This window comes from Aphelocoma coerulescens, chromosome 2, assembly GCF_041296385.1.
Source record: "Aphelocoma coerulescens isolate FSJ_1873_10779 chromosome 2, UR_Acoe_1.0, whole genome shotgun sequence".
In the NCBI taxonomy this organism is placed as follows: Eukaryota; Metazoa; Chordata; class Aves; order Passeriformes; family Corvidae; genus Aphelocoma; species Aphelocoma coerulescens.
The window spans coordinates 100,670,962-100,696,127 of NC_091015.1; the positions used below are offsets into that span (position 1 = coordinate 100,670,962).

The 25,166-nt window shown below is 37.8% G+C and overlaps 1 protein-coding gene across 1 annotated transcript in view; it reads right to left on the minus strand.

Moving 5' to 3' along the window:
* Positions 1 to 25,166, minus strand: part of MOCOS (molybdenum cofactor sulfurase) — a 209,820-nt gene that overhangs the window by 81,092 nt on the left and 103,562 nt on the right. The window contains exon 5 of the mRNA XM_069004162.1: positions 7,658 to 7,734. Within this exon, the coding sequence (XP_068860263.1) occupies positions 7,658 to 7,734 (77 nt within the window). The remainder of the gene's footprint in view (positions 1 to 7,657; positions 7,735 to 25,166) is intronic.

The following is a 25,166-nucleotide window of genomic DNA, read 5'->3' on the forward strand; positions in this document are numbered from 1 at the left end:
TGGTAGAATAATTGTGCCCCTGATGTAAAACATTCAGAGGTTCTTATATTTTCTTTACATCTATATGTTATTTGGCAATGGTCTTATTTGCAAAAGCACAGCTTCTAAGCAAAGAAACTAATATTAGTTTCTCATAATTGGCACTTGCCGTTAACATACAGCATGATTTTCTGATTAATAATGAAAAAAAAATCTCAAAAGGCGCAGATCAGCTGGAAAAGCATCTGCTTAAAATACACACACATAATTAGGAGAGGACGTCAAACAGACTTGATTACATATTTCATGGGTATGTGTCAAAGAGTGTAAAGCATTTGACTTAACCCCAGGGTGACTTCAAGAGGATTTACTCTGTCTAGTGTTTGTGATTAGCACCATATAATCTGGATCTGCTGAACAAGTAGAGTTTTACATGATATGCAAATTTCATTTCACTTTAATTTAGCCCCTTTGGATTTAGCATAAAATCTCTGTGTTGCATGAAGGGCTGAAACAGCTGGATCCAGTTAGCTAGGAAATTAAAAATGTACTAAATGAAATAAGGGAATCTTTGCCATGGTAGCCAGTAGAGTGGGACCCTGAGATCTCTGGGGGATGGCTTAAGTGAGCACTCCTAACACCAGCCAGACCTCTTCCACAAATGCCAAAACACTGATCACTTCTCTAACTCCAGTGCGCTCTAGTTTTTCAGAAAACTGAACTATTTCACCACCATGTCAAGGTTCATTTTCCAGGCGCATGTTAATAAGAAAATTGTTCACCTTATCAGTAAAGGAAATTAGTACCCACTAGGTAACATTTTATTTCCTAGTTAGTATATCAAGATGCAGCAAAAAATAATTAGCAATACATGACACTGTTTAAAATGTAATGGAATTAATTTATGTGTAATTTTATTTGCCATTTTCCTTCCAGGTTTTAGTCGTAACTATACAGAGACAATTCTTGAATATTTCATATGCAGGTTTTAAGAATACAGCTGAACAAGATTTTTTTCTTCCCATTTCAAAAGGATCGTCTAAGAATAACAAGATCCCGCACCTAATCAATCACTTGAGGCATCAAAAAGTCTTTGGAAGGTCTGCCCCCAAGTCTAAAAGCTGTCACTTCTGTTCTCCTTTGAAAAAGATGGTTTCATAGGACTTTATCCCTTAGCAGTGATAATGACAACTTTGTAATGAAAATGACAAGTCCTTCAGCTCCTAACTATATCTGACATAGAAAATGATCTTGGGAAAAAGTTATTACAGACAGAAAGTACTTCTTCTCCAAGACATCCTTTGGCCATATGTAGGCAACGCTGCATCATTGTAGGAATGAGTAGATCTGAGTTCCATTACCCTTGACTGCTGTTAATATTCCTATGGCCTTTATTGAACACTTGGTCTTACAGACTTTGTCTCTCAATGGAGGGTACAACAATCTCTCCCACTTTATTTCTGGGAAGTGATGGATTTTACCATGCTACCTTAGGCAGAACTGGGAACAGTTTCTGTATCTACAGTAAAAAAAGTAGCCCCATTCATTAATCCAAACTTGCCTTCCAAACACATTGTATATGCTTGGCTGTATTTCCAGGCAGTTGCACAAGACTGCCTCACCTCCTTGCTCATTTTGTAATACTGCCTCTGTAATTGTTTTAATTTCATCCATAGCCATTAGTAAATGCGTACTAAATTGAGCCTGTTCTTCCTAATAAATTAACCATAGTCCCAACAATGGCTTCTTTTGACCCAAAAGAACCAACTGAGCTTTCTTTCCTCCTAATCTGCTGTAACCAGTCATTTGAAAATGAAAACCACCACAGACTTCTGAAATCAGCTGTACACACAAGTTCTTTATGTAAGACATCTTTTTTTACCACAACAGGCACATTTTTACCCTGGAGACAGAATTCCTTTTTGCTTTTGCAGGATAGTTTGCTGTCAGACTGTGAGCCTTTCCCCCTCAGAGAAAGCAACATCTACCTGAATAAACCTGGATTTGAAGCATGAAATATATATTGGAAATCAGAAATCACTGCTAGAGTAATGGACAGATAAAAGTTTCACAAATAGAAAACTTCACGCTCTTCAGGGTTCTTGCAGAACATTTCCTGTTATGCTTTACTGGTTTATTTCAGCCACAGGAAATGTAGAACCTGCCTGGCTCAAAAGAAGCTGCAGATCTAACTGAACCAAAAAAAATCCCAAAACACTATTTCCACCTTAACTAATGTGGCAGTTCATCTTTTTAGTCCCAAAGGGATCATTAGCAGGAAAGTTATATAAAATTAAAGAAATGTCCTATACCACACTAAGGTAATCATCTAAGATCCTTTAATAGACAAAGAAAAGAGCTGCTATTGCTGGCTATACCTCCTCTCATCCTAAATTTCTAAAAATTCAGAGGGATCAGGCTGGTGAAGTCACTGTCTGTTCCACCGATTTCAATGGGAATCAAAATGGTACCTCAGGCATCAGTGTTGACAGCAAGATAAGGTAAATGCCATCCAGAGGTTAAACACAGATCTGAAAACATATTCAGTTGCCTAACTCCCTGTTCCCCTTAATATTAGTATTTACGTGATTTAATAAATGTCAAGTAAATTTTGTGGCCAAGGAAAGGAACTCAAGTCTCCCAATTCCTCGCCTAGCTCCCGAGCTATTAGACTTCTTTTCATGGCCCCATTGACTTCAATGGAAGCATTCAGCAAAGTGTCCACACAGATGAGGTCCTCACAGTGAAGCACAATCTCATGTTGCAAATCTGAAAGGGAACAAGTGCAGGTAATTCTTCTGTAGAGGTTCTGATTCATCAGTAGGTCACAGCTTAGTTTTACAGTAGCCATCTGATGTAAGCCTGGAAAACCACCTTTTTATATAATCCCACATGTAGAAAGAAAGACGGGCACACTTGCAAGAAATTTAGACTGTACAGTTGGTGTTCACATTAGTGAACCCCCAAATCCATTAAAAGTATGAATGAAAGGAGCACTAAGGATGAAAGCAGTAACTAAGGATTAAAGCACTAAGGATGAAAGCATCACACCCATGGTGCATGTTTAGGTGACGTGATCAGACAACAGCAGGATGACGTAACAAACTCCACACAAAAGAAATCCCAGTAATCCCTGACAATCTTATGTAAGAGAACGTTTTTTTTTTTCTGGCCCCTAAACTGGATGACTTGCATGATCTTAAGTGTTTAAACACAACACTGAGAATCTTTGCAGTACCATTAAATGAAGGCTGACAAACATCCCATCACTGACTGCAACCAGTCCTTGCTGTACCAGGGCAAAACACAACAAAAGTTCCAAAGAACAAGTTAAAAAACTAAGTTAGCATCACCATTTAACATCCTGAACATTTTGCTTTGGTTGTTTTGTGGTACAATTGTCTTTATGAAAGTCAATATAACCTTTACTCTCCAACAACCTATCAAGCATCTGGTAAATTTAAAAACAATTTTCAATTCATCATACTTAGGAGACAGTCTGCATTTTAAAATTTCTTCCCATATATATTATATTTTCTTCTGAAGTGAATTAATGTTTCTTGAACAGACATTATAATCAAAGTAAGCCTTATAACAATAAGGAGCAAGTGATGTGCCTTAGTTTCATTTTTAAAGCAGAATAAAATTTACTAACAAAAATACATATCATAAACCATAAGTTTAAAAATCATATAGATGCAAGACCTCTGGGAATGGTTTAAATACACATGCACATAATTATGCAATTCTGGCAGGAAATGTGCCTTGTTCTAAATGGAAGCTGAGACAGGTCAAGGATTTATTCAGATGATATCAGAGTCAGAAACTGATCTGTATGTTTCACAACACTAACACTGAAACTCTGAGTTACCTTCCATTAGTGATTTCCCTCGCCATCTTCAATAATTACACCAGAATAATCCAGCTACAGCACATCCCCTAAGAACTTCAGCAGTGCTTTTATTACACATTAGGACAGATTAATAACAACAATACTTTGTTTTTTTGCCTGTTTCTACTCCAGGCTATTTCCAACCCAGAATGAGAATAATTTTTTGTGTTTGGGGAGTGCAAAGCAAGTGCTCCAGTAGCTACAGCAAAGTGAGATTCAAAAGTGATTCACATTTGACAGTGCATTTTGTCACTGAAAACTCTGACAGTTGAAGTGGAAGAAATATGCATAAAGAGGCTTAAAACAAATCTGCAGTCCTTCTGGATTAGGAAATGCTTCTACAGCATGCAATGGCTTTGTTGTATACACCCAAATGCTAATAATCTCTGTTCAAAAGGAATGCTGAGCTTTTGACAGAAATTAAATAACCTGCAAAACTCCATGTTGTCAATGATGTTCGGGGGACAAAAGGATGGTGAGACAAAGATGGCAACTGCAAAGCCCTGAATCTCTTGTTGCATCAGTCTTGCCAGGCACAGATATATTCAATGCCTACAAAAATTGAAGAGCAAGGCCCCACAGCCTTCGTCTCACAGCCAGCACAGAAGGGCCAAGAGACCTGACAGGGCTGAGCTACCCTTCACATCAGCTTTGAAACAGGGGCACACAAAATGCATTTTATGATGGAAAAATCTGAACATGACTGTAGTTGTGCCATGTGCTACTATCAACTTTGAGCGGCTTGTTTCATTTCTCTTCTGTACGATTAAAATCTAATTAACAAAAACACATCACATGGAAATTTTTCTACTTACACACACATAAAGGTAAGCATAATCACAAAAGTTTTAGCAGGAGGATGTTAAAAGTTCCTACTTATCTGGAACATAAGCTTAATTCATCTTTGGCCATGTATAATGGTCTAGGACTGGCCCACCTTTATGGAAAATCCTTGGATCATGTGGTGATTAAAATTCTTTAGAAAATTCAATTTTTTCTTCCACTATGGATTTCTCTGGTCTCTTATATCTGTAAAGAGGCAGTGCTGGCACTTTTGCTTTTCAGTGTGGCACTCCTGAATTTGCCTAGAGACCACTAAAGTACCTAGACTACACCACAAGCGCTGAAGTTTTAAAATTCCACTATTTGTCAAAACCATTTTTATTTAATTTTTCAATTTTCTTCTCACTACACCACAAGTGCTGAAGTTTTAAAATTCCACTATTTGTCAAAACCATTTTTATTTAATTTTTCAATTTTCTTCTCCATATAGGTTTCTTCTTGTTTGCTCATTTGGTCTATGTTTTCTTGTCTTTCTTTATCTTTCTATATTTTAGCAGTGTGCAAAAAAAAAAAAAAAATTGAAAATATAAATATTCCTAAATTTTTGATTTACATTTTTAATAGAAGTATTGTAAATATGAAAATTCAAAGCCAATTCACATTTTTGACAACTGACAGATATCAACATACTATTTTTTATGACTCTCTTCTACCCTGTCATCTACTGATATCCACTTTATTCAGGTTCAGGGCTGAGTGTTCCCCTCAGTCTAGTATTAAGAGATTTTTCAACTGTTTAGCTAAAATAGGTACCAACAGCAGGTTAAGATGGATGAGAAATGCAACAGAGGAAGTGCTATCATCAACTCTCACATTCATGGCGGGCAACGCTCCTACACATTAAACCAAAGCCCTCTTTACAATGGAAGGGGTTTCTTTAAGATTGCATGTTTTTGAGAAGCATTCTGTACTACAAGAACATATACTAAAGGCTGGTTCCTCATCCCTGGTCTCCATTGTCATACATTAAATCCCTATTTGTGCTTGGTCTTTACATATTAAGTGCTTTAATTAATTAATTTTGAGTTAAATATTTTTAAATTCAATGTTAAAATTAACCCATCAGCCCAGGTACAAAAATCAAGTTCAATTATCAGTGCTTTCAATTGTTCAAAGTAGTTTATTAAGAGTTGCACCCTTCCCAGTTAAAAATTCCCCAGTTAAAAATCCCAACTTATGCTCCCTTTTCAAACTTCAAACCACCTGTACACCATAAGAGTTATCTTTCCTGTGTTTACTGTATACTTTTACAAATGTTTTAAGATATGTTGGATGTATTTTAATACTTTTTTTAGGTGTTTTTACTTGCACGTTGGTTCCAAGGCTAACTCCAAAAACCCCAGTTCTAACAGCCAGCAGCTGTTTTTAGCCCCATAGCCATTACCCTGTAGGCAAGCTCCATGGCAACCTGAATTTTAATGAAGGCATTGTAGCACCCTTATCTCAACTGATACCACCCCTCTGACAATGATGAGCCATTGGTGGACAGAGATGATCTATCAAAGGGAAAGCACCAATCACTTTAAACCGAAGGGGCGGGCTGGGGGCGGGCTGTGGGTGGGCTGTGGCAAAGGCACTATAAAACAATGAGACAGAGGCACACCCTCTCTCTCGGCAGGCTAGCTGTGGTGGATGTCAGTGCTGGGCATTAAAAGCCTTACTCCTATTAAGGAGCCTTTAATAATTTTTTTTCCTGACTGCTGGACCAGCTAAAAGTCAGCCCAGCACTGTAAGTCCTTTTTCTCTACCTGAGGTCCAGTGCTGTCTCAGCCAGAAGATCTAAAATCCCTGCGCTCCTGGGGCATACCATCTATCGAGCCATAGGATCCCAAATTTTTATATTTTTCTAATTTCTGTAATTTTTCCATTTTTCCGTTTTCAATAAATTATTTTAATTTTTTTATTTAACTAAGAGTTGTCTCTTTTCTCACATCCATGTAGAGCAACATGAAGTAAAACATCCTTACTCGTTGGGCTTAGTCAGACCATTGATGTGGATGAAAACTGCTATCGATTTCCACATGAACAAACCTGAACCATCTAACAGAATACTACTCACAGAAGCCTTGCACTGGGAGGAAGAAGAAACTAGAATCCTTCAGATAAATCATGACAATAAAGCTCCACAGACACTAGCTGAAATTACACTAACCTGAAAACTACATAGCCAATGTCTCTCTGGACTCAGGCCTCTTTTACATCTTGATGCACTTTATGACTTTGTATGGGAAATTGAAGAGTGCACCGGAGAAGGGAGGTTCAGATATTACACATTAAGTGTGCACATACCTAATCAAGAAACACATTTCAGGAACATCCTTTGTTAACCTGGCACATTCCACATGTGGAAACATGCCATGGTGCAAGCCTGCTGCACAGCCAGTGGAGCAAGCTTCCCTGGCCTGGTGTCATCTCCTGCTCTTTTCAGGAGAATCCCCGACCCATGGCAGCAAACACAAGAGAGATTGTGCTTTTGGGCTGCTGAGCCAAAAAAGCAGCAGTCTATCCTGGTGTAAACACGGTACATGAGTGTCATTCTTCACATACAGGCTCCGGCCAGAACATCAGCTTCAAGTTTTATTTGGGACTTTAGTGTTAGCTCCACGTCAAGGGCTTTAAAGGTTGACTCAGTGTGAGTCACTCATCTACTTTCTAGTGTTACTTTCCTATTGCATCTTTGTGAGTGTGAAGCAGACAAGAAGCGCTCCATGTACTCAAGACTTGCATATCCAGAAGAGTCTGGACCCTTTTTTTTTTTCTTTCAAACCAGGCTGGAATATCCAACATGAATAAGCCAGTTACACTGAAGTATCATCTTCACAACGATGAATGTGGATAGTAAAACTACAAAGTGAAATTAAGCTAGAGACATAAGAGATATGACCAGACCTGTGCCCTGAGCATAAATCTTCAGGCTTCAGTATTAGAGTTATATTAACTGACCTGTGAGTTTTTCCAGAACATCAAATCCATGTTTCAGAGCAATGATATCAAGAAAAGAGACTGTACCATCTTCAAACCTAAAGAATGGAACAAATGAGCACAGTAAATACAACATGAAGCTAAGGTACAGATTTTAAATCTATTTTAAGAGTTACTATTTTTATTTTCAGTGAATCTAACTTGCAGAGTGGGAACTCTTCCCTTAGGGATTCATCCCCCAGTCTTGTAGTGTCCTGTGAAGTGAAAATATGTTCTCCAAAGCAATAGAGGTTCACATAAACAGTTGCTTGCACATAGAAAGGTATAATTTCTTCTACATAGAGTAACTATGTACTAACCTACATTAAAGTTATGGTTAACAGTTATGTTAAGGTCCTAAGTTACCTTCTGAGAGATTAGGGAATAGGTGAGAAGACAGGTGGAGACTTGTGTGCATCCCCCTACCCCCCGATGTAATTACACCTAATGCAGTTGAGTTAGAAGGCTCCAGTAATCTGGTGCAAAGAAGAATCAGACAAAGAGATCACTAACAAATCTCCCTCTGTGTGCTTCTCCAGGAAATGAATTTTTAACTGACCTGCAACAAGAGCACTATACAAGGATGGGGGGAGAGGTGCATCCCCTACCAGCATCTTTTAAAGGAAACATCAAATAGAAACAAAACCGCTGGATTTTATGAACTACTGCAGCTATTCCCACAGTCCAACAGGAGAAGGTGAAGCTCCAAGGTGAGAATGTATTCAGGAATTGATGCACAAAAGCATTCAAGGGACCAGAAAGGACACCAGGGAAGCACAAAATATGTTTAATTTAGGCTGTGTGTGCACTACAGTCCAAGAGAAGTTTTAAGGAGCGATCATTCATTTTTCTTCACCACAAAGAAGAGTGCAGAATAATGCCACTGATGAACTGAACAGGCCTCAGTACTTTGCAAGGCTAAACCTGAGGTCACAGCAAGTCTCTGAGGAAGGAGCTATGTCCAAAACTGTAACAGTTAATACTGGAAATGAACCCACCCCAAATCTCATGGTTCAAGCTCAAAATTAAATTCTGACCATGAGGACAAGACCTCCACAGGGACCCGGTGTTCCTTGGATCTTTCTCAGAAAGGTCAGATGATATCTACATTGAAGAATTAGTGGACAAGGTGGAGCATAAGACATGCACTCTTGGGCAAAAACACTTTACATACATGTTTTAGACCACAAAATAGGGGATTACTTTTTTTCCTGTATGCATAGTCTTTCATAATGCATGTTAAAAGCTTTTGGTGCCACAACTAAGTATTGTGAAAAGGCTCAAAGTTTGAAAATGTCAGATATAAAATGCTTTTTCTTTAATAAAATAAGCATCGATAGAATATCATAATAGCTCTCATTTCTATAATAATTTTTTTACTTCCTATTTTATTTTTCTATAGTTATCAAATCTTTTAAACACTGCAAGTGACACCATCAGGTGAAGGACATATTAACCTTCCAAAAATATTTGGTAAAGGTCCACACAAAAGAAAAATGCAAGAGTACTGTGTATATATGATAATATGTTAAGCTGAAATGAAAGAAGATAGAGGTGACGAATAATTATAAACCAAGTGATAAGAGAAAAATGGTGGACTGCTACAAGGATGAATGACCCAAAAGAGACCACTCATGTTCACATATTTTAACATAGAATAGGCCAAAGAATCTGTCCTAGAAATTTCTGAATCTTGCCTAGTAATTATTAATAACTGATCTTGAACTTTAGGGAAGAAATCTTGCTGGTTGTCAGTGATGATATGTAAAATGGCCATTTGTGATTTGAAAGAGACCTAACCCCAGGAATATTTTCACAGAGACCTGTGGACCAGTATCTGAGGGAAGCACTACTCTATCCAAAAAGCCATAAAAGATGTGGGAGGATGAGGAAGAAAAGATAAGGCAGAGACTAACAGTTGTTTTGGAATTGAATACAGAAAAACATAAAAAACTTACACTGGCTGCAGAAAAGGTCACAGTGGTCCCACATGTCTGCCAAGGAGAGATTACAGAGAGCATCCGTGAGGGGGAACTGACCTGCTCTGCTCAGTTACTCACAGTGGCCAGCAAAGCAAACAAAACACTAGGAACTGGACCAGAGCAGAGGCACTGGCACTGAGCCCATCAAGAAGACTGCACGACCCCTAACAACAACTTTATCATTATCATAGCAGAAAGCACTTGAAAGGGCAACAAAGGTGCCAGCCTAGCTCGTCAAAGACATGTGAATCTTATCCATTGTAAAAGGGGAGGCAAAAAATTGTATTTCTGTTTATCAGATATGATTATTAACTAAGCAGACAACTGAGTACATCCAATGCTACACAATAGGAAAGATGCATGGACCATGTCACTCTTCTAAGATCTTAAATATTTTAATGAAAATAGTTCAGAGCTCAGGAATCTTCATTCAAATTAAAAAAGAGTTGTGGGCTTTGGTCAAACCTTATGCTCCAGAAGAGCACAACTGTAGCAGCATGATATGCATCCTGCATTTAATCTTTCTGTATCATAAAAAAATTACCTCCTGGCAGCTCCATGGCAAGAACCAGAAGCCACAAAAGAGATGAAAATAATGCTAAAAATATCTGCTCAAAGAAATGGGCAAGTCTCTCTTTCTACAATTTAGACATGGACTATTTTGCAACATTCCTCTCTTGTATTTTTGTTTGTTCATATGGCCCCCTCTATTCCTACATTAGCAGCTTTCCAATTCTGATTAACAAAGCATGAATATTGTGGTATTGCTATAAAATGTATATTTACACTACTTCTGGTGCACTTGACTCACATATATTCTTCAGATTTTGTGAACACTTGGTGTGCAACTTTATGTCAAGATTTTCAAGAATCATGTATAATTTCTGGTATCTAGGAAATTAAGCCTAAAGTGCTATAGCAATAGTGCCATGGCAAAACATGATGCTATGAAGGGCAGCTATTGCCTTCTTGGGACATAAAGAGCTCTCTCTCAGAATATTTAACAGTATTTAAGTTTGAGAGGAAACATGCTCCTTGAATTGCAAAACATTGGCTTCAATGGCTTATTTTTTGATGCTTCAAATAAACTCAGTGGCAGTTGCAGTGTTAGAATAATCAGTTCAGGATGAAGTTCATTTGAATGCTGGTCTAGAAGCCACTTCCTGAAGTAATCAAGATTTTGCAGCTGATGATGTATAAAGGATACTTACAAAGGCTAATATGGCAGAATACCAACCCAAGAAACAAGAAGCTTACCTCTTTTATCTAGTTCTTATTATAATTGATCTCACTTAATCAGGTCTGGGATGAGCTCAGTTGCTTAGCTGATTGTGTTTGTGAAGTGCTAATAGCATTTCACATCTAATTGCTATCTGACAAACTGGCTAAGCAACTCGTGACATAACAAAGAACAGAGCAGCTTGCCTAAAATCTATCCAGGAGTTATGAAGCTGATGAGCTGTTCTCCCTCTCCAAGTCACACACAAACTCTGCTTCTAGAAGCAAAAATTTTTGAGTCACAAGAGAAAACTATTGCTTTACAGTGAGCAGTCCTGCCTTTAGGATCTTCCTAGGGATGGAGATGGGCAAGTTTTTCTTTGAATCTTTATTCCACTTCTTGTTGTGACACTTGTTTGTTACACTTCTGCATACAAATGCTATTTTCTAAAGTTACCATCCCACATTTCAGGGCAACTGAAACACAGAAGGAAACTGACATTTTGGGCAGTTTCAATTCATCCTGCCCTTAGCCAGGTCACCTTTACACAGAAATATGATGACAAGAATTCTGGCCTGGGCAGATGTGATTGGAAATAAAGTGCTGAAGGGCTAAAAAACCCTTCATGTTAGAAAACAGGACTTAGAGGAAATTTTGGTGGAAGGTAAAAATATTACCCTGGAGTAGGACAGCACTGACTTAAGTCAAGAGTCCAGAAATTCTCTCAAGACCAATCAACCAATGCTGAGGTGATGAAATATCTGGCATAATATAAGCTATTCTGCATATAAAAAGTATACAAGGCATGGCTTTTAGGTATTTTGGGTGGAAGCATCTGCTGCTGGATTGGGAATGCTGACTTGTTCAGCAGGCAAATGAGTGATTGAGTTGTTTGAGGAATTTTTTTGGTTTTGTTTTTTTTTTTTTTTCAATTAATTTGTCCAGATAAAGTAAATCCAGACATAGAGACATTTTATCTGTGCATAGAATCACAGACTCTTAGAATAACAGGTTCTTGAGGGAACCTCAAGAATTACCTGGTCCAACCTTTCTTGGCAAAAGCATGGTCTAGGCGAGATGGCACAACATCTTGTGCAGCTGAATCTTAAAAGTGTGCAATGTTGGGGAATCTGCCACTTGCCCGAGGAGATTATTCCAGTGGCTGATTGTTTTCATTGGGAATGTCCAGTCAGAATTTCCTCAGGAGTAACTTGTACCCATTACTCCCCATATTTCCCATATGCCTCCTTGAAAAAAAAGAGAGTTTCCATCTTCTTTCTAGCCACTCTTTAAATACTGGAATATGGTGATAAGGTTTTCCTTCTAAAATCTAAAACCATTGTCTTACTAGTCACCTTCAGCATGCTCAGCAGGATCCCAAACTCCACAATATTGTGATCACTGCAGCCAATGCCATCTCTAACTGATTTAGAAATGAAAGCAGGTTTTCTTGGTTTGAGTGTAGCAAATCCAGCAGTGCCTCTTTCCTGGCTGGCACAGCAAATGTAAGGAAGCAACTCTCCACACATTTCCAAAACTTGATAGATGATATGTTAGCTATTGTTTGTTCTTCCAATAAATGTTCGGGTGGTTGAAGTCACCCATAAGAACAGGGTTCTTGGTGATTTGAAGCTTGCTTAGTTGACCCAAATATTGCCTCATTGGTCTTGGTTTGGAGGTCAGCAGCAGATGCCTCCTGTAAGATCCTCCTTGGAGACGACCCCTGTGATCTTGAGCCAGAGCCATTAGATAAGGCTTCCATAATCACTCTCTTTGACTTCTGTACACTGAAGGTTGTCTTTAACTTCAGTGTGACTCCTCCTCCTCTTCTTCCCTGCCTGTGTTTACAAAAAAGCCTTTAACTACCTATCACAATCCTTCACTCAGGCCAGTTGTCCCACCATGTTATGTTATTCCTACGATATCATACCTTTCTGACCAGGCATGGAGCTCCAGTTCATCCTGTCTGTTTCCCAGGCTGCATGCACTGATATGTATACACGTGAGGTAGTTGGTGTTCTAGTTCTCACCTTGGGAAGCAGCTAAGGAACATTTCCACATGTGCAATTTCTATTCAGAACAGAGGCCAGAGCACTGAAACTTTGATAAAAATCCCATCACAAGGTCAAAAATAATCCTGCTCATTTGCGAGCACTGCTGAGTCAATGCAAATTGTAGCGAAGGAGCGCATGGCGAACATCACTGTCAGCCAGTTGCCACTCTCCCTTACACTGGGGTAATGACTCCATTTAGGTCAAATGAACAGAAGTCATTCCTGAGTTTCTAAAGCAGGTAAAAGAGAAACCAAATCCACAGAGAATGCATATTTCTTGAATAAGCTGCTTTTCTTCTTTTTTTTTTTTCTTTTTTTTAAACACTCCTCAAGAGTGGAGCTGCCCTTTGAAGTGAGATGTTACATGAGTTCCTTTCATCTTTTCAATTCATTTATTTTCATCTAATTAAAAAGTACAACAATACAGAGAGGTTCTTGGTATGCATTTAAAAGTAGTTCATTCAGATCCTATTTTTCAGCTCTTAGAGATACTCCATATCACCACCACATGAAACATCTGTCCTGGCAAATTCAATTTTTACATTTTATACATTTTCTTATTTATTGTAAAGTGACATTTTCTGGAATTACAGTAGCACCAAGGGTATACAGTATCAAGCTCATGGCTGTAGGAACAGACTGTTCTCAATCATATTCATGTTCTTAGGTTAGTAATTGCCATCTCGGATATTAGCAGGGGAACAGATTTTAATTGGTCTCACTGCTTTCCAACATCAAAACCCAACATTTGCAGAAGGAGCTTTATTTGTTTTGCTTTTCTTTAACTCAAAATATATCATTACTAGGCTACAAAACCTTTAGGGCCCTGCTCTGCTCTTTAGAACTTTTATCAACTCCTCCTCAGACAAAGTTCTGAGGTACTTTTCCAGGGTGTTTGTGTGTCTCCAGAGGACATGATTCCCTTTGTCTGGCTTTGTCTCCCACAGGTGATACTCTTCATTTTTAGCAATTAGTAGTTGACTGTATTAGTCACTTTCTTAACCAGGGAAAATCCTGGTCACATCAACACCAACAGCTGAGCTTTAAGGCAGCATCTCCCAAGACCAAGCATTTGTCTGTGGGCTTTTTGATCCTCTACTAGTAAAATCTTTGGAACACAATATGATCCACAGATGACTAACCTCAGGTACACATTCCATTTTGACTAAATCTCTGTTTCACACAGTGAAAGCCATTGAAGCAAGTAAATAAAATTAGGAGATAGCCTGTTGGAACAGACACATATGCTACCATTAAACTATTCTTTCATAATAATCTAACATTTGTGTAATTGCATGCACAGGAGCATACTACAGTAAGCCAAGAATTTAAATGGTAGGAGGGCAGTAATAAATGCTAGACCTCTGAATAAGACACCTACTCTTACCACTTCAGCAACTCCTTTTTACCTGTGTTAGTGGTACATTACACAATCATGAGCAGTGATTGTTTCTCATACAATGAAAGGAGATCCAGTGCCCTAGAACCAGCCACTTGTGGAGGAGAAAATTGAATTAATAAATGAATCCATTTTTATTTCTCAAATGTCTCTGTGCATCTCTCCCTTATGTACAATTTGATGAACTCTTAGCTGGTAACTTTGCTCACTATGTATATCTAGAAAAATCTTCCCCATTTGCGCTGAAAAGATTAGCAATCCTTAAACCTGTTACTCTGTCTGAATGACACATTGTGATTTTCTAGATTATCAACTCCTCAGAGCTCTGAAACAATGAATAAATTACATCTCAAGGAAAACATACTCCCCCTGCCAACCCCTACAAGGACCTTCCAAAGCAAAATAATAACAAAACTACTTTTTGTGACCAAGTCATTGGTCACAAAACAACCAATGCACTGCATGTCACAGGCCAAAAGTTCCCTTCCAAATTCACAAAACGGGTCAATATATTTTCATTATATTGCTATGGCAGAGGGGGACAAACAAAAATAATCTTTCTCTTTTAAATTCCATCATACAAAGGGATATTTCCTTGAGGTACATTAAATTTAAGTCTTTAGGAACATGAGGCCTGCTGGTTAACTACTCTCAAAGAATAATATGTTCAACTATCAGCTAGTTAGCTTGCAATTTATACTCATTCATCTTAACTTGTAACTTATTAGTGTCAACAAGAACCCCATTAAGGCGCAATTCAGTGCAAGCAAGCGTATTGCAAATGATTTCTGTATCTGTCTGGGTATTTAACATTTGGTATGCATTATACTCCCATGATTATATATCAATAATCCAAATGTTCACACCTCTGCTTCCCATGGGAAGGTAATATCCAGATATAACCCCAAGTAATAGTTAAAGTGAGCAATTTGCAAAGTGTATTTGCATAAACTGTTCACTGATCAGCTATGAGCGATGAATCATTAATAAAAATTCAAAGCCCTTTCTTTGATTTTCTCCTTAGGAGGAAGGAAAGGATGAAAGACATTCTGGAAGTAAATTTTTCATAGGCAAGAATCTGACCAACTGTAATCATTTTTCTGTGTTCAGTATAAACAGATTTATTTCCTCATGAAGATTGAGATGTAATCTTTCATCCTTAAACAGGTACATTTGGGGATAAAGAATAACTTTGTAATTAACTGCTAAAGATTTAAATTGAAATATCTGTTTAAAAATTGGCAGACAAAAAAGGAACTTGAACATGAATTCAGTCTTAAAAACCTACACCTAAAAATACCACTGTCTAATCGTGTGTGCCAGTGAGGCAGCCCCAGATCAGTGACCTCAGATAAGGTTAGCAGTAACTTATCCTCAGATAATGGAGAAAAATCCCTATGAGTGGTTTCCAATGGGTAATCTCCATTCTATACAAAGGTCTGTGCCTTGAAGAAGGGATTGCTGCATTGCATAAACTTCATTTCCACTGCAGATAAAAGTGAATTCAGCAAGATTTCTGAGTGTTTTATTTCTTCAGTTGGGGTGGGGGGGGGGTGTATGTGCGGGGGGGGAGGGGGTGCGAAAAGACTTCTCTAATGTCATCCAAAAAGCTTCTTTCTCTAGAAAAAAATTCTTTCCAGAGGTAATTTTCAGAGGCAATGTATACCCAAGATTAGCAGAATGCATTGGGAACTGTGAATTAGGACTGTCATGTTAAACCACTTTGTGTTGAGCCACCATTTGGGGAAGACGTGCTCTGCTTTCATGGCAACCCAAAAACTAACTTAAAGAACTTCATATGTTGTTACTGTCAGTTAGAAGGATGCCCATAGTGTGCTCATGAATGTGAGGGATCTGGACAGACCAACTGTATGACATTTAACAGGGTTAAGCTCTGAGTCCTGTGCTTGGGTCACAACAAACCCAGGCAGAACTACAGGCTGGGGGCAGAGCGGCTGGAAAGCTGCCCTGCAGAACAGGGAGTGAGCTGGGATTGTTTAGCCTGGAGAAAAGAAGGCTTTGGGGGAACTTTATTGCTCTTTACAACTGATCTGAAAGGAGGTTGTGGCCAGGTAGGGGTCAGTCTCTTCTCCCAAGTAACAAGTGATAGGACAAGAGGAAACAGCCTCAAATTGCACTACAGGAAGTTCAGATTGGATATTAGGAAAAATCTTTTCACGGAATGGGTTGTCAAGCTTCGGCACAGGCTGCTCAGGGGAGTGGTGGAGTCACCATCCCTGATATTTAAAAGATGTAAGTGTGGCACTGAGTGACGTGGTTTAGTGGTGGACTTGGCAATGCTGGATTAATTCAGGTAAAATACAAGCAGGAAATAATTTTCATTTTTATAAAATGGAATGAGTGTTAAGTGTATTTCAGAAGTCTTCATGCATGTAATTAATATTTCATAGGTGTCAGCAAGAATAAAATGTTATCACTGTTTTTGTCTTTTACTTCTGATGTGAACGTGCATGTATGTGAAACTACTGTAGCTGGTGGCATACACCAGCTACAAGTAGTAACAAGTGAGTACTAAGCAGCTAAATTCAGTTTAATGTATGATATATGTAGAAACAACACTGTGTATTCAGAAAGGCTGGCAGCTTGACAGAACTGGCATTATTAAATTCCTGCTATGAAACAACTAAGGTTCAGAATAAGGTCTTATTAGCTAGTTTGCATGTTGAGACCTTTGTGATAATAGTAAAACCATCAAAGAAGAATGGGACAAGACAAATACAAGGAAAACTTCAGCTAATAAAAGGAAAACTTCAGCTAATAAAACATTCTAAGGCATACAAGTAGCCTTTTTATGCTTAGAGGATACAACCAACTATGACTTTCACAAGGAAAACCCCTTACTGCTTCTGCACCTCTCTCATGCTTGGAAAAAAAAAAAATTGTATTGTAAGGTCTGTTACACCAAATCAGGTGCACCCTGGTAATGATTTGGTTTACTGCAAGATCCACCAAGCTATTTTTCCCCTTTGGGACTATAATATGCATATTTCTTCCAATATTTTTTAATTTTTTTTATTTTTCAGCATTGTTGTGAGGCTTACTAATACTTCACACTACCCTGTGAGGTCAACAGGTATCTCACTGTATGAAGACTGGGAAGTTGAAGAAGTAAGCAACTTTTCTTTCCAAGGACCAACTCTAACTGATTTTCCAAGCATGACTGGATTTTGAGAGCTACCGTATTTCCAGAAAATTGAATTCACAGCAGGGATACTGAATTAGCAAGTACTCCTAATTTCTCACTGTTTTAAGTAGTTTGCACCTTAAACTGCAGAAAGCCAATAGCCCTTTCCATACAACTGCCTTGCCTCTTTAACAGGAGTGCAGTGATGGAGTCCCCAGGAATTTCATGTGCTCATATAATCAAAGGTGTCCTGGACCTGCATTGATAAGGTCAGTAACTGAAGGAAGTTTTGGAGGTCTTCCAGTCATCCTAATCCAGAAGAAAGGATCATCTCAACTAACAATTCCTTCTAGAATCAGGAAAGTTCTGGCCTATTACTCGGCATTGCTGATGCTTGAAGTAGGGCGCACAGGGAGATGACTCCTGTCCCTGGCTTTGACAGAGAAGAGCATGAGTCATGTAGCTGAGGAAACAACAGGGTGAAGGAACAGCAGATGGTTAGGAGTGCATGCATTAATAGAGAAACAAAATCTTAATATTCATAGAAGCATTTGTTATGTAAGCAATATCATCCCAGCTATCACCCAAACGGAAAACAGGATAATGAGTGGGTGAAAAAAGCAGAGATGTTTATATGCTAAGACAAAGTACATGGGGTACAAAATGGAGGGATTAGAGCCACTCTAGGACACTACCTTATTAGTATGTGGTAGAAAAATCACAAACAGAAATCATGCTGAAGAAAACACATATAGGAGAGACAGTGGTGAAGGAAACAGAAATATTTTGAATTGAAATGTCTTTGGTGAGATGTTCAAAACAACAAGGACTAGTTGCTGAGATTCTGCTATAGGCTATATAGCCATGGAGGAAAAAAAAGTTTTTGGGTCCAACAGATACTTTTCTATCACTCTCATAGAAATAAATATAACTTTAACTTTTCTTCAGGCAAAACCAAGATAACAGAAATGGTCGGGTTCAATTATTACTTAATATTGGGGCCAAACCCAAACAAAATCTGCTACAAATAAAATAGTTACCTGAAAAATTGCTTTTACCAACAGTTATACAATACACAATGGGAGACTTTGACTGATTGAAACCCTGGTCAGATGAACTACAAGTTTACGTGTCACAGACAGATAAACAACCTTAAATGAGATTTTGAATGTGACTGGGGCAAAATGAGACATTAATGAAGTTACTTGGCCAGGAAAACTGAACTGAAATCATCAAATACTTAGATAAAGAGGAAACTTAAAATTACTTGAAGTTGAGGTTAAAAAATATATGGAATTTGAATCCCAAAAGTATGAAAGAAATAAAGAAAATGAACTTTTAGAGAAAGTCTCCAGCAATAACCTGCACTAAAAAAAGACCTCTTATGTGAAATTTTAGCACTTTTTATTAATGATGACATGAAATCAGAAACAGTGCTGCTCAGGGAAGGAAGCTACTGTTGGAAAGATAGAAAACACAGGGATAAAGTGAGAATTCCCAGGAGCCAAGCCCTGACAAAACAAATCACACGGAACGGTAAACTATTTTTTATTTACAAACAATGGAAAATATTAAGGATACATAATAACATATAAATATAACAAAATAAGGAATATAAATAAAAAGAGAAAGAAAAGGATTATGATTGTTATTCAAAAAGAAAAGAGCTGGTGGAAAAGTCTGAGAACTACCTGAGTACTTGGACTCAGATTTTAAGAAGGACTGATGAAAAACATAGGTCAGGAGAGGGTGACTCATGGCTGAAAGTGTGTGGAGAGTATCAAAACTGAAATTATTGCAACTGGATGTTGCAAGTGAGTGTGGAAGCTCACATCAAAGGTTTTAATGTACTTGAACACAGGCAGATGAACACAGATGAACTATGTCCTGGAATTGTAAGAAATTGGCATGAAAAACTCCCCAAGCCAAATAACACAGGCCAGTAAGCAAATTTTTCAAATCAGGAATGGAAAGCAGAAAACACAGTATTTCTGCTGAAGAAAGGGAAACAGAGTAATCCAGGAAACAACACATCTGTTAGCTTGAACTCAGTGTTATGTACGTTCTGAAAAGAAGTTCTGAATGAAAGCACAATTAAATGAGTAAATAAAAGCATGTTCAAACGCACCATGGATTGTGCCAATGGAAAATCAATCCCAGAGATGCTGCCATTTTAAAAGCACATTATTTTTCTAGGCAAAGGAAATGAACTAATTTATCTGGATTTCAGTAAAACATTACCTCTAGTGTCATATGAAGAACTATTATAGAACAAAGAATATTAGAAGAGTGTTACAGTAGGCCAAGCAATTGTGCTGAAAGGGGAACTATTACACTAGGAGAAGGTTTCCCATTTAATTCCTTGAGCTCTGGCTTTGGGGCAAGTATCTCTTTTAGTAGTCTCAGTAATGATCCTGGCATATAAGGTATGAATGTGAAGATAAAATGGGCTGCTGAAGTGAAATCTGGAGATTGTCGGTGCAGGAGATGGGGCTGTATAATGTGTGCATTAAGAAACAGATAATGTTGAAAACCCTAAAAACAGAAATGAGATTAAATGTATAATATGCTACAATGTACGATAAGTACATCATCGTGCATAAGCCCTATTATGCACTTAGGGATTACTGAAATTAACTTCTGCCATGAACTGGAGGACTGTCATCCAAAATATTAGATTTGCCAGTCTATCAGATCAGCTATCAGCCATCAGGATGACAAACAGAAAAACATGCTAGGACTTCCAGATAGAAAAATAACACCATTAATAAAGGTCTGATAAGACTTTCTGTGGCATGCTGTATATGACAAACAGAGAAAAGGAAAGTCTATCTTAGAGAAGTATTCAGTTCACTTAGTATGGAAATTCAAAGCTAAGTAGAAGTGCTTGGTAGATCTAAAGATGGGGAAAAGGTGGGTAATAATCCAGAAGGAAACAGCTAGAGGACAAAATGCAGATAAATGACCAAACTGTCCACAAGGTAATATAGACTGCAAATTAAAAGTTTGTGAACATCCAAAACATGACATTATAGAACCATTTCTTGACATGAGAAGCAGGAACAAACCAAAACCAACATATCCTCCTTCCCCTGTCCCAAAGGTATCCCCCTCATTTTGCACACAAGCTCAGGATAAAGAGGTGATTATATAGTGTGGGTGTCTTTGACCATGAATAGGTTGATTACATGACCCAGAAGGCTTTCACCCCATGCCCAAGAATACAAAAAGAGAAAATGCCAAAATAGCAACTCCTTTTACTTTCTGAAACTACATATAAAAATAACATAAATGCAGAAGTTTGTTACTTTGGGAACCTCTGAAAACCCTGGAGTCATCCCTCTTGATGATTTTCCTGTGACCAAGTCAGTTCCATTTGACACGCAATTAGGGTGACACCATCTTGCTCAACATCAGTTGTATAAGAGACTACTGAAACAAGAGCAAAAGAAATGCATGTACTGACAGGGGGTTTTTCTTATGAATTTGTCTGCATATTCTACCAGCCTGGAAGTATGGCATATTGACTAGTTCTCTATGCTTCTGTAAGGAGGGTCTCTGGTGATGGTGGTGAGGAATAAGTAGATAATTTTATTTAGATTGATCATCAAAGAAGCAAAAGGTGATCTTGACAGCTGTATGATTTTATAAGATGATGCTAACACAGTTAACATGGAAATACCCATCTCCATTAATGTTTTTTTCACTTAAGAGTACAGGAAATCTCTCTGCCTCAGTCACACCAGACACAAAAGTATCATCAAGAAAGAAAAATTGTACAGTGACATTGTAATACAAAACACTCACTTAAAAAACTCAGCATGCACCAATACAGTAAGTCATCTATTCCCTCTTATGAATACAAGCACTTTCAAAATTCAGCTCTCAATGAATCCTCTTGGACAAGAATATATTGGGTTTGTAAATGCTATAGACAGCATAGCGGTAAGTATAAGAGAAAATGTTTGCATGCAAGTTTCACCAAATTGCACCTGCCACCACAGAAAAATAGGTATGTTTTCTGTAAAAGTCTCATTGGAAAAAACTTTCTCATAGTTCATTTACAACCAATGACTAGCCAGGGCTGAAATGAACCTACTTCCACTTCCACTAGTTTGATTTTTCAGGTACAGCATATAAATATTTCAGAGACACGCAGCCAGGTAACTGATGGTCATAAAATAATAGGCAGTGAAGATATCTGGAATATCCATTAGGAGAACCAGGTGGCATTGCTCCAAATATAGTACATATAGTTGACAAGATACACATATTTTCTCTTCAGACTTGCTAACCACTGGAAATGGTAGAAAACAGGTAACTTTGCAGGCAGGGAATTCAGAATATGCAGAGGAAAGTATAATCACACTTGAAAGTATCCTTAGTACTACACAAGCAATAAAGTACTTTGCTAAAACAGAATCTTAGGAAGAGAGCAAAGAGAGCAAAAATTCATTCTTGAGTTGCCATGAGCTCTGACTGGGCCAACAGGGTGCTGTGGTGGTGCCTCACAGCACTGTGGGGAGCAGCACACAGCATTGCTGCCCACAGCTTGGCTGCCAGACTCCCCAGTCTCCCAGCACAAAGGAAAAGGGTTTGCACCACCAGAATGGGAGCTCCCCAACAGAAGAAAGTTCCCCAGTGGAAAATAAATGTGAATTTGGAGAGAAAAAGTAAGTGGAGTTTCCATTCAAAAATACATTATACAATTTTTAGGGAAATACGGGAAGCTTAGTAGTAAGAAGGCTGAACTACCATCCAGACAGTATTTTGGTGGTCAGAGAGATCCCTGATTTAAAATTTAGTTCTATACTATTCTTCTGTGTAAGACAGCAGAAATCTGGAATGTCATATGCCACCTTAAAATAACACAACCAGTAGGTCTCTGGAAAGTTTTGCCTTCAAAATGATTATTCACATAATGAATTCCAAATGTATTTCAGATTTTTAATCTCTTAATATATGTAGAAAATCCCATATAAAAACCTAATAAGACTGTCAGTCCATTCAGTATTTTGATATATCAGCTATGCTTTTGGAAGACTTCTTTCCTCTACCCTCCCTTCCCCATGTATGTTAATGTTTGCTTTACTGGTTATAATTACTGAAAGAAATCCAGCTGAGATTAGATTTCAGTTATAATTAATGATGAATGTGTCAAAGTATTATGATGTTGTTTATCACACTGCTTGCAATGTAATTTAGTGCAATAATACCAAGACTTGCTATGTGACAGTTATTTAGCATTTAAGTCTTCTTAAGATGCTCTGCAGAGTATCCTGAATGTTAACTATGGAAAGATTATTTTATACAAAAGCAGCTTCAGGCAAAATATAGAGACAACTTGCTAGAGACCAGCAAAAGTTCTTAAATCTTATGTCATCTATGAGCTGAAACATAATAATTAAATAATCTAGACATGTTGTAAAGCTAATGAGAAATCCAAAGGATAAAATTAAAAATTGACATTAATATGGCAGCTTAACTATATGAGGAAAAAACCAGTCTTTGTTCTTTCTGGTACAATTTCTGAAGAGATATCTTTCTTTTTAATGTGTACATTCACACAAAAGATTGAAACCTAAGATCCTGGGGGGAGAAAAAAAAAAAACCTTTGGATGACATAGACAGACAGCTCAGGGTATTTTAAGGTAAGTCTTAGCTGTCCTAGTTTGGTGTGTCGGGGGTTTTTTTGTTGGTTTGTTTGTTGTTTTTTTTTTCTCTCCTTGTAAGCACTAAACTAATTTTCTTTTCACCTCAGACATGGTCCTAAGAATTTTCTACTGTCAGGGGGTCCCATTGTGTATTTACTTGAATGCTTGTGAATCCTGTCACTGGCCTTGGGCCTTTTTTTTTGCAATGAATGTGCAAGTTTGCCCTGAGGAGCTGTGTCCCAGCACAGCACAGGGCTGCTGTACATGACTTCAGATTGAAAAGGAAAGCAGTAATTTTACATATACTGCCTGTGATGACTAGACAAAGGTAACTGATTGCTACATGTCTTTATCAGGAAAATATCAGGGATGGTGGGAAACAAGAATATGTTCATTATTTTTGTAGTTAGCATAGCTAAAATGAAAAAGTTTTAACATTCAGTCCAAATCTAGATGAAAGGTCTAGTTTAAGAAAACCTGTACACATTTTTAGAAAATCAGTTCACTTGGGGATATTGTTTTCAAGTTGCAGCATGCTGAAAACTCATATAAAAGGTTCAAACTTCACAACAGAATTTGTTTATTTTGTTGTGATTTCTCACTGTGCCATACCATTCTGTGCACATATGATATGGTATATAAAATTTACTAGCTTGTTGTAATCCTATCCTCCTAAACTCAAACACATTTGAGGGACACAATTTTAGGCTCTGATTAAAAAGCACAGTTCTCCACAAATTCTTCTGAAAACAAACCTAATGCTAAAAGTGCTGCCATTCTTGTAGACAGAAATCTAAATCGTTATTGCTTTAGTATAAACCTACAAATAAATATTACTAATATCTTGCTGACATATGTGAAAGGCAAAAAATCTAATATTTGTTTTTACTTGTATAACTGTGTTTTCGTAACAAGCATCTTCTCTAGTTTTTATGGTATCTAGCAAACTAGTGCTCTTCAGGCTATTTTCTGGCTAATAATTTATATATTTTGGGGAAGGGATATATCTGATAATACACTGTTAAGAACATTATACCTAATGAAATTTTGCATTTGTTAATGTTTGTAAAGCTACATTTGTTATTGGAATTCAGCTCTGCAGATAAGATGTTTAATACAACTTTGACTAACACATTTGTTCAATTAACCAGCATAGCATCTATTAAAATTCTGGTGTTCAAACTCACTGGAGCCATTTCAAAGGCTCCTTTGAGAAAACCAGAATAAATTAGTGAGGTAAGTGGAAGATTTTTGAGAGGTATAATGTCTGATATTGGCACATTCATCATAAAAAAAAAAAACCTTGGGAAATTTTAAGCTATGCAACAAGAACCAGCATTTTTTACCATCTTTTGTTACCATAATAACAAATACCAATGATGGAACTGACTGAAGGTAACACTGACTACCCATAGAGATGGATAGTGATTAACCAGAGAGATCCTAGTAAAATTTGACTCTCAAGAAGCACTTGGCTTCAGGCCTGGAGAGTCTGGCTACTAATTTAAAGGTGAGCCCCAGAGCTTTTGAATTGTTCTAATGACACTCCTGCTACCAGCAACAAGTTCTGTGGCCAGATTTATCAGGGACTGTCATCAGAATTTGTGACTCTTTTATCCTTGCTTCCTCCCTCTGCACGTGGGAAGATCTCACCAAGAAGAGTGTTTGTTCAGGTAGGTTGAGAAAGAGCACCATGTTACCTTATTCTGCTTATAACACCCATGTCCACAGAGGGAGAGGGTGCCTAGGGAGTTTTCTGGAGAGACTGGCAGGGACACACATTGCTGGCTACCACCATGAGATGTTCTCATGCAGTACTGCCTATATCTAAGTTCACTGTCCTCTAGAACTTGCACTTTCCCTTGGTCTAACAGGTGACATCTGCTATGCTGTCTTTACTTGCACTTTTTCCTCCAAAAGATTTAAGCTATTTTTTAATTTAAAAAAGGAACATTAAAAATGAAGGTTTTCATTAAAGGTATGGGAGTCATCTTGACTTCCCTACTTTTGGGCAGATACATGGCACTAAGGTCGGATTC